We start from the raw sequence: 13,636 nt of genomic DNA, 5'->3' as shown, positions 1-13,636 counted from the left end.
TATATATTTTTTAGCGGATAAATACAAACGTCACCATAGAAAAAGTGATAAAACCTTCCCTGTTATGGCGGGGGGTGGGGGGGACTTTGCACCGGGACTTTTCGCGCACCTTGTAATATCCATTCGCCCAACTTACATATAGTGCACGGTCAGACTTAATTGCTGACCGGGTAACTCGATCACTAAAACCATTTAAAAAATAACTTTTAATTCAGTCGATAAATTGCAAAAAATTGATTTCATGTCATAGGCTACGGTCGTTGAATGGAAAGGTTTGTGTCAGTGTATGACATCATCTGGCGGAGTGATACAGTACAAATGAGGCTACTTGGGTTGTAACAAGTCAGTGAGTTTTTGGGGGAATTTTGTACTCGAACTAAGAAGAGACTGCATTATTACAAGGCGGGAGGCTGTGGGAAGACTGACTTAAATAATTTATAGTTTCGTTGATTCTTTGCTACCAAAGCTTACAACACCCAATACAATGGTGAGTATACATTTGATAAAGCCAAGGGAGTCGTATTTTAAAAAAAAATCTCGTAATGAGAAATGACTCGTCTTCTTTTTTATTTAGGATCCACAAAGCCGGGTTTGCGCCAAAATGAAAGATGTTGTGTCGAGTAGGGGGCGTGGGTAATAAATGTTCCTGATTAAAACATGCGTATTCTCTTGTGACAGTTTAAATACTATATTTAAAGCAAAATGACGTGTAATTATATAGAATTGGGTTTAGAAAATTTGAATTGTAGTTTTTCCATCCAGTTTACCACAAATGCCGATTTCTGTCGGTAACATTAATATTTCACGTTGGTGAGAATCCGCGAGTTTGTGTTTGTCTTGCAACAAAACAATTTTGTTAAGGTAAAGTTACTCTTAATATACGTCTGAGGGTTTAGATTGGAGGGAGTGACGCAAGGGACCTGCGGTTTACTACACGGAAACGGAAGAAGAAAAAGTGTGTTAAAGTCGAAAGTACACAAATAGCGCAATTTCTTTTATGCCATTTTAATATAGGCTGTGCATGTCTTGGTTTTCAGGCATTTAAGCTGAATATATATTTCGCTGTACATGCAGATACCACGTATCTGTAACAATACACAATGCATGAGTGTTTTCAGTAAGCATAGGTTTATTGAGCTGTGGGCGAACACAGTTTTTTTTTTTTTTTTTTTTTTTTTTTTTATCAAAATCTCATTGGTAGGTTTTGTGAAGGTTTTGATGTCTGGATTTCGATGCAAGCCCCGAAAAGCTTAGGTTGGTTTAGGGGGTGTGATGGTAAAAAAAAAATTAGCTAACCCATGCATGCAAACTGGGTCAGGTGAATGGAATATGGTTCTAAACATAAAATATACTGTTCTCATGTAGAACAATATGAGTATTGTGACACATTATATTTTTTTCTGAAAGAGTACGTGTATAATGTGATCAGAAGTTTACCCATTTTGTTATTCCATTTTGCTGCATTTTGTCGTCTAAATTAAGCAGGATCATCACACTGCATGGTTAATATAATATATTGGGGCTTCTGTAACATAATAATAAAAACATTATATATGTAGCCTATTGGTTTGCAACAGATATACATATAGTTGTGTCAAATGCGTGGTTTGTGTCGTTCACAATTTGCAGTTTAGCACCAGATTAGAAATCAAATGTCAGATATAGTCTGTAGTTCTGCACCACAGATCACACTGTACTGCAGCATGTTCGTGAATGATCCCTAGCCCCTCCCCTCCCCCCGCATTGAACCAAATCCTAGCTGCAGCACTCTCGAAACTGCAGTGCAAGCTCAAATCAGAAAAGGAGGTTCTTTTCCAGAATTGAGTCATTGACCAGCAGCTTTTTTTTTTTTTTTTTTTTAATTAAGATTCCATCCCGTATGAGAACATGGGTTATATGCATTTTATAAGTATAGAAATGCATGTTTTTATGGGCTTCATTTAATATTATGATCCTGTGTGATGCCTTTGCTTTCTGGAAGATGTTAAACTGCATTGCAGTTTTAACTTAAATGAATGACTCACTGAAGCGTGATTTGATGGCAAAACTGGTTATATTCCTAGCAGATTAGCCAAATATAATAATTCCAGTTAAAACATATCCCATTTAGGAAGTTTGACATGCTTTCAGTATTATAGCTGTCATAATTTCTTACCTCATAGGCAGCACAATCAATTTTCAGATTTGACCCAATGCTTTTATTATGTGGCCTGGGTCTACAAAATATTCTGTTGGCAGTATTGATTTGAGAATGGAATGCTTCTGCAAATAAATGACTGAAGTGAAGCTCTATGGCTTATTGATGTTGTGCTTTTTTAATATAGAATATATAATACAGGTTTATGATCAGATACTCATTTGCCATGTTTCTCCTTTTTAACTAAATTAAGGGAATCGTATCACTTTTTTTTACCATGCTAAAACACAGCTGATATCTGTTTGTATTCTCTTAAGACTGCTTTCCATACAGCTAGTGTCAGAGAAGCTCACAATGTTGGTGGTTGTCATTGGCAACTACCAATATATTATGTTTGACCAGAATCCTGCTGTCTGTTAAGTCGATTTTCTATAATGCAAGTCCTGCTGGATTGCAGTTAATTTGCTTTTCCAGGCATTACCGCTTGAGAGCAAGCCTCTGGACCCTTGGGGGGTTTAACATGACACGGTGTACACCTCAGTAACTTTATATATTTTATTTTTTCTTTTCCCCCTTCAGAACATTTTAATGCCAGCATTGCACTCGTATGCTTTTTGATTTTTTACTGGATTTCCTTTATCTGGGAATGTTTGCCATTGGATAACAGTGGGGGTGTTTATGCAATTTGAGCTAAATAAATTGTTTTAATCGGTAGGTTTATTTTTCATACCAAACACTATGCATACAATTAGCAATTTAAAAAACAAATCTTTTAAAATTTCAGACGTTCAAGCCAAGTTGAACAAACTGTTGCATGTACTTTTGGTGTAAACACTGCTAAAACTCTGTTTGTCAAATACAAAGGGGGATTTAAGAAACAAAATGGCAAACATAATGCTATTGGAAGGACATGGGTGTATCATTTTGTGAAATACTTTGTATAAGAAAAAAAACACAAATGCATTCAGTAACTAAACATTAATCTGTGTCTGGTCTAGTCTACGTTGCATGTGTTTGGAGCACACTCTCCTGCATTATGATGTAGGGTGAAAACTTGGTGCAACACATGTTTATTAAAGGTATATAACCAAAAGTTCCCTAAAGGAACATTTAAAAAAAAAAAAAAAAACTCATGAGTGATTTCCAGAGTCCTTAATGTTGCTGTAACATGGAATGGGCCATTTTAAAATTCACCAGTACAAACCAAACTTTCTATAAATGCATAATTTAAAGAAATTAAAGTCTACTGGAACATTTGATAGTTTTACTTTACGACAATAAATCTTCATTTAATCTGTCTAAAGTGATGCAAAAGTATTGCAATGAGATCTGTGAGTTGAGTTTGCTCCTTACCAGTCCTTTCTTGTTTCTCCCAATAGGCTGACCAACTCACCGAAGAACAGATCGCAGGTAAGATTTCCATGGTTTTTTTTTCTGCAGAACACTTGCTTTATTTCATGTTGTGTCTTCAGAGGAAATTAGTCTTGAAATAAATCCCCCTGAACAGTTTTTAATTATGGTCATTAAACCCCTGCAATGAATCTGCAGGCCCAGTACTTTTTAATATTTATTTAGAAGGCGGTTAATTGATCAGGGTGATTACTACAGTGGAATGTCACATAATGAAGTTTGACGTTACTGTCAATGGGCAGTGAAAGCTGACCTCATTACAGTATAAACCTGTTGCTATTGATGTGATCAATGGATGCCTCGGTCTGGTAGCAGTTTGCTTGTTTTAAGATTTAGGTTCAATAGATTACTTTTACCAGCTTGCTATCCTGTCTGGGGCTGTCCTGGTCCCAGTCATTCTAAACATCATCTGGATTTAAAATGCAACTAAACAATCCAATCGTAGAAATTACAATACTACAACATTGGATGAAATTGTTTGTGATGGAAGTTACCTAGATAACTGACTGACTACTGTGAAATTCACCCTTATTTTCTAACAATATTGGGCACTATTGCCTTTCCTATTTATTTTCCACATGTGATGTTTTCCAGCATCTGTTTCCGAATAATCTAATGATTAATTAGCAAAGGCAGTAGGAGTCGGATTCATGGAATTTGTCGTTACTTGATTCTGGTAATGAGTTGCCCTCAAATAGACTCTCTAGGCATCACTGTAGCACAGAGTAAAAGCTTGCCAGTGTGTCTAGAGATATATTGATGGGAATATGACAAAAGAGAACTGCATACAGACTTTGTGTTTTAGTAATGGATGTACATTTCATGGGCTTCCAACTACACCAGTATATAACCACTCCTTGAAAGCAGAACCAAAAGCAAAACGCAATGTAAACTGGGTGCTTCAGTAAGGTTTTCAGTATCTTGGGCCACACACATGTTCAGACTTGATCTATATCCTTTGTGAACACCCTCCTATTAGCAGAAAGAGTAAGTGTTCAGAATGGAGAAAGACCCTCAATGTACAAGAACCAGTCGTCGCCCCCCCCCCCCCCCCCACACCCCCGAACACGCTTATACATGTTTAAAAGTAAAATGCATTTATCTCTTCCTTTGCAGAGTTCAAAGAGGCTTTCTCCCTGTTTGATAAGGATGGCGATGGCACCATCACCACAAAAGAATTGGGCACCGTAATGAGGTCATTGGGACAGAACCCCACTGAGGCAGAGCTCCAGGATATGATCAATGAGGTGGATGCTGATGGCAAGTAGAGGAAATGGGTTATTCTAACCAAGGTCATTTGGGATTTGAATGCGTTTTTATTGGCTTCATATATCCTTATCTGAGTTATTTCTTCCGACTGCCTCTTTCAACAGCCCCCATTTCAGAAGTGGCAAATTGAAATGGGCCGGTCTTGTATAATCTGGCTGCCTTACTGTAACTTATCGGGTGATGGTGATCAAATTCTTCTAAGATACTGGCTTCACATATGAAAATCACCCATTTGAAAAAGTGTCACCCCAGACTATTTTTTATATTAAGTATTCACATCAAATGTAGGTGAAGCATTGTGAAGTGCTGTCCATACACCTACCAGTATGGCACACTGCAATGTTGCAGGTAGATAAGTTTACCCAACAACTGCTGCAAAGACTTCAGAATTAAGTGTCATTTCATCACTTCATACCAATGTATTATACAATTAGACAAAATGTGGAAAGAACAAAATAATGTGTTTAATATGTCCATGTTCTACGTAATTAGACACAATTTCCCCAAATGTTGCATCATGTTACGTGGCCATTTGAAGATTAAGGGCACATTTTATTTTTTGTTGTTGGTATTAAAACTGTTGATTTATTGCCCTGTGAAGTCTGTACATTGAGTGAGGTGATCTTTAATTTGACCTTTCGCTGTACAAACCTCTCTCTGCCTTCAAATAAGTAACATTTTTTTTTAGCATGTGGAGGTACATTTTCCGCTTGCCCCAGAGCCATAGTTTGCTTGAAAAGGGCTACCTAGTAAGGTAGCACAGGGGTCATATCAGAGATATCTGGTGTTTTACAGGGTGCTGGCAAAGAGAAATTGACCAAATTTCAGCTGCACTGGTCATCAGGGAATGATGGGCTGATAAACAAATGTAGTTCTTTTTCTGGTTTTATCATAATCAACTGATGTAGGCAACTGTCTCTAAATGTAATATACTGAAATGTTTTCAAAGTTGAGATTGACAATGTTGAAGGTTTGAATTCGCTAGCCAGGAATTCAAAGGTAGTTTTTAAACCTTCAAAGGTTTGTCAAGTTGCAGTCACGCACGCTTTTATTTATTTATTTTTCTGTTAACAGAAGCAGTTTGACAATGTTTGAATACTATAAATCACACCTTTTAAATAAGTTGTTGCATTAAAATCCACTACCAAATCGTTAGGTGACACTTTATTTTAAGGGATGTTTTTTTTAACTGTTACCAAACAGCTAACAAATGTTAATGTACACTATTTATTTTGTGTTAACTGTTAGTTAATCTAGAATAGGCCAGCTAAAACTGCAAACACCAGGGCCCTATGGGTGATCAATACCCAGTTGATCATATGCTTGAAATTGGTTCAGATTGTTACTATAGTAATGTTTAGCAAATTAAATCAAGTTTTTATTAACCCTAACCCTTCGCTAAAAACTAACAATGATTGGGAACAGTTAATAATAAACTAAAACCTAGTGTACAAGAAAGTGTAAGAGAAGTGCAATGGTATAATATACAAAATGTACACTGTGACCGGGTACTACTTATGAGCCGGTATTCTTATGGCAACTCCTGCTTCTTCATATGGCCTTGGCTGGGCACTGCCTTCACAAGTACCGTGTTGCAGTTTAAGGGTTGCGTAGCTGTAGTTCCTGCAGAGCGGATGCGCTCCTGAGTGAATGCAGTGCCCCTCTGTGTAGCATGACGATGCAGTCGCCCAGAACGACCCCCACCTGGTGTTTTTATGCTGATGGACACTCAGTCGAGACCCGCCCATCTTCTGGTCGAGGACCGGCACAACCAATCACTCACCCTTCCTCTCAACCAAACCTAGCAGGCAGCAAGTCTCAATCGAGCACCTGCCTGTAAACAATCATTTAATTAAACTAAACAACTCCAAAAAGCACACAAAACAAACCCATTTCCACATGTGCAGGGCAGTCGCCATGATACAACACTAATCATTTTAATTTTGAAAACTGAGCACAGTCAGCCCCCACCCCCTTCAGCTTGTGTTATCCAGAGGCAAACCTTTAATTTCTTCATTTGCCATCTCAATGGCAAAGCGTTGTATAGCATAAGCTGTATTGAAAGAAATGTCTCAAAACCCCTCTGCTGTTTGGGATTTTTTAAATGCCCAGGCGACTAAATAAAACCAAATAAAAAGTTGAGCTAGCAACTCATATCATGGAGGCATAACTAATCTCTGGGGTTACTTGACAAGCGTAAGTTAATATTATTTTTAGTAGTAGTAAAATGTGACTGATGGAACGGTGACTATAAAATAAAACTTTATTTTGCCTAAGTCCGCTGCAGTTGGTGCTGCTGCAGTGCAAGCTGTATATATCGCAAGCAGCAACAATTACGTCTAAATAAACATATTTTTATTTAAATTATAAAAACATGATTACTGTTCTATGTAATGTTTTTAAAATACATGTGAATGTTTTATTCCATATATATGGATTACCTGTAAAATAATAGGATTTTCAATCAAATATAAACGAGGAGCTATGGTGAAGTCACCAGTAAATTATGCAAATGAGTACCATCGAAGGTTCGAACCATCCTTCGGTAATGTGTTCTGAACCTTCGTTGCAGCCCTATAGTGGTGAGTGTTTACTGTATAGTTCAGTCCTGAATGTGTCACTTAGAAAATGTTAAATACTCCTAAAATGAAACTAATTGAGAGTGTTTTCATTTGTGATACAGGCAATGGTACAATCGACTTTCCAGAATTTCTCACCATGATGGCGCGGAAGATGAAAGATACAGACAGTGAGGAGGAGATCAGAGAAGCCTTCAGAGTATTTGATAAGGTATGAGCCAATCGCACTGCCAGTCCAATAGCTTTTATGTGAAATGTGATTTTTAAAATATGACCACAGGTTACTGCTACTGACATCAGATATAGTGTTGGTGAAAATGAGAAAGCTTAGACAAACTTTTTGGGATAATTCCTCAGTTAGTGTTTTTAAACATGCAGTAATGTGCATATTCAGAGTACAGGAACGTGTGCATTTAAAACCGTGCAGTTGAACAGCTACAAATCCAGTTTCCTCGGTGGAGGTACCTTTTGAGATGGATTGTAATGAAAGTGCTGGAAGAATAGTCCTGCCCATTAATAGTCCTGACTTTTTTTTTTTCTCCAAAAAGTTCAGATTTAGTGTAAATATAGATTATCTTGGCTAGATTGTGTCACTCCAGAAATATTTCAACAGCTATTGCAACTGTAGACAATAGTAAGAGCTGTAAAGACCTTTCACTCATACCTAAGGTTTTTGTCAGAGTAGCTAGTAAAGCTAAAGTCTTTCAGTTACGCAGATTGAGCTGTGTGTGCGAGTCATGCTATTAAATCCGTAATTGTAAAATGTCCTCTGCTGTACAGGATGGCAATGGTTACATCAGTGCTGCAGAGTTGCGCCATGTCATGACAAACCTGGGAGAGAAGTTGACGGATGAGGAGGTGGATGAGATGATCAGGGAGGCAGACATCGATGGTGACGGACAGGTCAATTACGAAGGTGAGTATTAAGGGGTGTGTCTACACCAGAGCCAGACCGCTGTGGTGCACAGAGAGACTACTTGAGGGTTTGGGATATGCTATTTTGGTGCTGGAAACATGATTTGATAAATATTGGACAACTTAACCAGCTGATTTTTTAAAATTTATTTATTTTTTTATTTTTTTATATATGTTAAACAAAATAGGATGATGGGAAGGGGAGGGGGGAACCAAATAATAAAGGGATCTACTAGTGAACATTTTAAGTTCCTGCTCATGTTTTAATACATTTCTGCTTCTCGAATTGTGATGAAACTTAAGTTATTGAATATTGGTATATAGATATATATAGCGGAATCCCCACAAGCCTGTCGCTCTGCCAATTTTTTTTTTTTAAAAACATGTACAGCTATGACTAGAGGCAGTCCAAATCTGCAGATAACAATCTTCCAGATTTGCTATACTAGTTACATCGTCATCATAAATAAACTGCTCAAGTGACCTGAAAATGTATTTCGTTGTTCGGTTCTAGTTTTGTTAAATTTAACAAGATGTTTTGTCGCCTTCAAAAAGTAGGTGTTAATTAAGACTGGAGTTAAGGCTTTGAAAATGTGGCCCAATAAGAGGTCTCGTGCGATTGGATGTTTTTGTTTGAACAGTTTTTCTAAAGATTTTGCTGACAAATGCTTGATATTAAATTGGAAATACTTAACCCATAAATTGTTTGATATCATTGTTATCATATCCCCTTATAGAAGTATCTAATTTCGTTTCATAAAGTCGAATGAAACCTGCTGGATAATGCTATGTGAACATTAAATTGCATACCGCTTTGTAGTTTTTCAAACACTTAGCAAAAACTGACAGGAAAACACACAATTTCTGAAAAGACGGCAGAATCTTGACACGTGTTGCTCAATTAGAAGTAATCAAAAGGTGACAAATTTAGAAGCGGCAACGAGTAGATTTAAGCTATATAACCGTGATTTTTACATGGATTTTGTAACTTCAGAGCAATCCATGGGGAAGAGCCATACCTCCTTGGAAACATGGTCAGCCATCATTGCACTTCATAAGGAAGGCTTTAGCAGTCGTCAGACAGCCAAAAAAAAAAGGTTATTGCAGCCAAAACACAATATCTAGAATCATCCAGAAATATAAGACTGGAAGCTGTAAAGCTGCCCCGCTCAAAAGTCAGCACTGCTCGCCAGGATCGTCCAGGTTTGAGAGAGGACGGCCAGTCGTGTCCACTTGCTGCGGCAACGGAAAGAAGTTGGAGTGAAGGCGTCTCTTGGAGAGAATCCCCGACAACAGATCTGCTAAGACGCACCTTCTGAGCAAGAAAAATATCAGCGATCGTCTGAACATTTGTCGCCCATACAAAGACTGGACCAAAGTAATCTTCTCCGAGTCCCCCTTCAGCTGTTTTGGAAACAGGTGGATTATGAGTTTGAAGACACAAGCCAGAGTGTACCGTCCCAGCATCCGGAAACTGTCCATATCTGGGCATGCTTTTTTTGCCAAAGGCACAGGATCCCTACACGTTTTACCCAAGGGGACAGCTGTGGACAAGGACTGGTAGCTGAAAACTCAGACCACCTCCTCCCTACCATTTTCCCAATGGTGGTTTATACTTCCAAGATGACTGAGCCCATTGCCATCAAGCCAAACAAGTGAAGAAATGGTTAGACAACAGTATCACGTCACTGCAATGCTGGCCTAGAAATTCGCTATTGAGGGTGTTTAGGGTCTGATAGGACAGAAAATCAGGAAAACGAAACCAAAGTGCAATCAAGCGTAAAGGCTGCATGAAGGAATCTGAAGGAAAACTTGACCCATCAGCGCCTCTTAGAGTCCATGCATGAGAGGATTAAGGAAGTCTTAAAACACAATGGGATACATTGCAAATACTAAGTACTGCTATTCTAGCTTCCTGGTAGACTTTTCTGCGATATCATTTCGTAGTTTCTTTGACTTGGGTGGTGAATGAAAGATCTAATTTTATGTTAACATTTCTTTTAAAATGGTCTCAATCCTAAAATTCTAGGGTGAGGCAAAATGTTTAGCCATAGCTGTATATGCAGTGGATGTAGTAGTGAACTTTGATTCCAGTCCTATGTCTGTTATATTTTTAAGGATTAGCTGCTCATAATGAAATTAGGATAGGTTGTAATGGCTTTTGTTTTCTTTTTGTTTTTCAGAGTTTGTGCAAATGATGACTGCAAAGTGAAGCACTTTTCTTTTTACATTGCCTGTTCTCCTTTTGATCACTCTGTCTAAAATAACTAAATAAAATATACAAAAAAAATAAAACTTTACTCTTTTAAAATCTGTAATCTGGTTCCAATTAAAAAAAATATATATATACAAATTTTACTACAGGAAAAAGAATTATCTGCATGAGCTCTCTAAGAAGCCCGATTCTCAAAGCAACCCTTTGAAAATAAGTATTGATAGAACCAATGACGGAGACCGTTTTTTGTTCATTGAACCAAGGCCAGCTTAACCGTGCAGCTAGCAAGACAACAGTAAGTTTATAATAAATAAATACTAACCCTTGCATGCTCTTATTCAGGCGGTTCTGTATTGTTACAGTGGAGGCGGCCTTTTGCTGAGGTTAATGGAGTCCTTGTTTTGTGTACAGATGGCGGGCTTATATATAGAAAATAACTAAGGAGTTGAGGTTTGAGCACATTGTGAGGTCATATGGATAATATGACGGGGCTGCACTGAAATTGTAAAGCAGGGTATGGAATTGATATACAGCACTGGGTTTTTTTTCCTATTGCTGCCACATCGGTGTAGTTCGGCAATGCATTTATTTATTTAGGAGTCCATTTTAATAAAGTTGAATGCATCACACTCTTAGATGGCATTGCTGTGTATATACTTTGCTGAATGTACATGTAGTGCTTTCACATGCATTATATATAAACCCAAGATGTATTGATGTAAACTTTTTGTGCAAAGGTTAGCGTTTACCTAATATGGCATAGCCTGTGACTTTTTTTTTTTTTTTTTTTTAATAAATGTGCCATAAATGGATCTTGAGCTTCAACTTATACAAGACAACTTTTAGAAAAAAAGTGAATATATAATATATATTATATATTTACAAGAATCAAATCTTAACATTTAGTAAGTAGTTGAAAACCAAATGGCTCTCTTGATGCGTCTTTGCCCTAAAGCCGGAGTAGAAGTGCTACATAACTTATTCCATGCTCTGCTGTCGTATGACTGAACTAAAAGCTGGGAGTTGGGAGGGGGTTGATGAGCGAGCTCTCCTTCTGTGGATGATGAGTGTTCTGAGTGAGGGTTTAAACAGCTTTTCATCTTTGTTTGCTGTAAAAATAAAGTTCTTAAATCTTCCTTTCTCTGATCTCAATGGTCTTATAGGAGTTTACTCCTGTTTTGAGGTACTGAAAAAAAAAAAAAAAGTGCAAGAAGCTTGTCTTGCAAGGCAGGCAATGGGGGAATAAGACTTGGTATGGCTGTTTGAATCTGTTGGAAGTTATGTCCAATCCAAGCTGTGAAATATCATTTGTTTTCCAATAAAAATAATTTACTACCTGATACAAGTTTGTTGGCTTTACTGTGCACCGTTCATTTTTCAGTGAAACTTGTTGGTGGACATATCCAATATCAAACCGATCATCTGATGGACTACAAAATTGACACGTTTATGGCGTCTCGAATGGATACGAGTAGTTCTGTGTTTTACATGTAGTTGACAGTTGGTTTCTTCAGTGTCAACCTTGTAAATTGGTCTAAATTATCCCAATGGTTTAATTACTAAATAACCAAATATGTCTCAAGAAGGCTTAGCTTGGATGTCTCGTTCGTAGATTCCAAGACTTTACAGTAGAAAGGTAAGCCTCAACTTCTGTTAAAAGCTTATGTCCCCAAAATGTCTGCCAATACACATCAATATTCCATATCCGAGCAGCCTTTTGTTCTGATGGGTTTTGATCATCAGTCTTGCTAGTCACCAGATGTCATACTTTTCTTTCTTAAAAGGCCCCACTACTAAAATAACTGGACTCGTAGCTGAAACAGATACTAGAGGTCAAGGAACAATGTGGAGATGGACACTCTTAATGGAGTTGTAACCTGCCAAGGGGCAGAGGTAGTCTTCTGGTAAACGCACAGATTTATTGATTTATTGATTTATTTATTTTTTTTGTAGTTGCTACAGACTAGGTAGTGGGCTGACAAGCCAGATGCCTCTGGATTCAAAGGTGTGGAATGGCCTATGCTAGCTATTCACCCTTAATGCCACTCAAGAGAGTTCCTGAAGTGCTTAATAGTAGTTAGCATGTACTTCATTGGAGTGTTTTGGTCACAGTGCTAAATAGTTTGGTATAATGTTATGCCCTTGCCTTAGCTGGTAATTAACTAGGGATGATTGGAAATCATACCTGACAGCCAACCCAGAGCTTCATGATTAATGGTATTAATCCATTTCACTATCCCATATATATATATTTTTTTTAAATGTAAAAACAGTCACCATTGTCCTTGTCAGTATGTCGCTCAGTAAGCTACACGAATGTCCTTGCTATTTTGCAGCAGTAGATTATTACAGAAAACCACCACTACATATTTATACAGCCTTTGTATGTAAAAACAAGACATGAATCACTTTGAGTGTAAAGTATATTGATAAAGATATTGGGGAACTAAGGTTTCTGTAACATAACGTCAACAATAGTGCACACAATAACGTGTAGTATAGGGATATTTGTGATGTAAAATGAAGAAATGGCTTCCACTCTGTTTAACATTCCTATTGTCAAAGGATTTATCTGTGTATTGGGCACACAGGAGGTTGCTGAACACCATGTCCATAAATTGTCTTACAATGTTTGTAATAGTTAAGGTGAGAGTTAAAAATAAAGCACACAAAGAAATAACTTTATTAGGCAATGTTATTCAGAGGAACACAACCACGTAGCGTAGACTGTCGGAGCTTCTGTATCCTAGAGTAACTGCAACTGAGAGTGTTCTCATGGATTATATTACAATGCACGTCCTTAAAGAATCATCCCGGACAACTAATGGTCTCTGCTGGGACTGAACGGGCTTCCTCACTCTAGTCAAATCATATGACAATTACTACATTTACATGCAAGGAATCGATGCTTTTGCAATTGATTGTTTTGAGTCCAGATTTTAAAGAGTACATTCCAAGCTCAAATCGGGTTTAGTGGTGTTTGTTTCTTAACCTCTGCACTTGAATTTGATTTAGACCCCCCTACCCAATTCGAAACTGGTTTATACAGTATTCCTAAGATCTGAGAATCAATTCCTCGAGTAGGTAACTGGAGTCTGGTTAGATGAAAAA

General features: G+C 37.6%; 1 protein-coding gene across 1 annotated transcript; it reads left to right on the top strand.

Annotated features, from left to right (window-relative positions):
• Window positions 1–215: 215 nt before the first annotated feature.
• On the top strand, window positions 216–11,870 carry calm3a (calmodulin 3a (phosphorylase kinase, delta)). The gene is made up of 6 exons (XM_034025810.3): window positions 216–487; window positions 3,517–3,547; window positions 4,664–4,807; window positions 7,500–7,606; window positions 8,176–8,311; window positions 10,494–11,870. Exons 1-6 carry the CDS (start codon window positions 485–487, stop codon window positions 10,520–10,522), a joined length of 450 nt encoding a protein of 149 aa, XP_033881701.1. The 5' UTR covers window positions 216–484; the 3' UTR covers window positions 10,523–11,870.
• Window positions 11,871–13,636: the final 1,766 nt, after the last annotated feature.

Source organism: Acipenser ruthenus, chromosome 7 (genome assembly GCF_902713425.1).
Source record: "Acipenser ruthenus chromosome 7, fAciRut3.2 maternal haplotype, whole genome shotgun sequence".
NCBI lineage: Eukaryota > Metazoa > Chordata > Actinopteri > Acipenseriformes > Acipenseridae > Acipenser > Acipenser ruthenus.
This window is presented reverse-complemented; position numbering and strand designations above follow the sequence as displayed.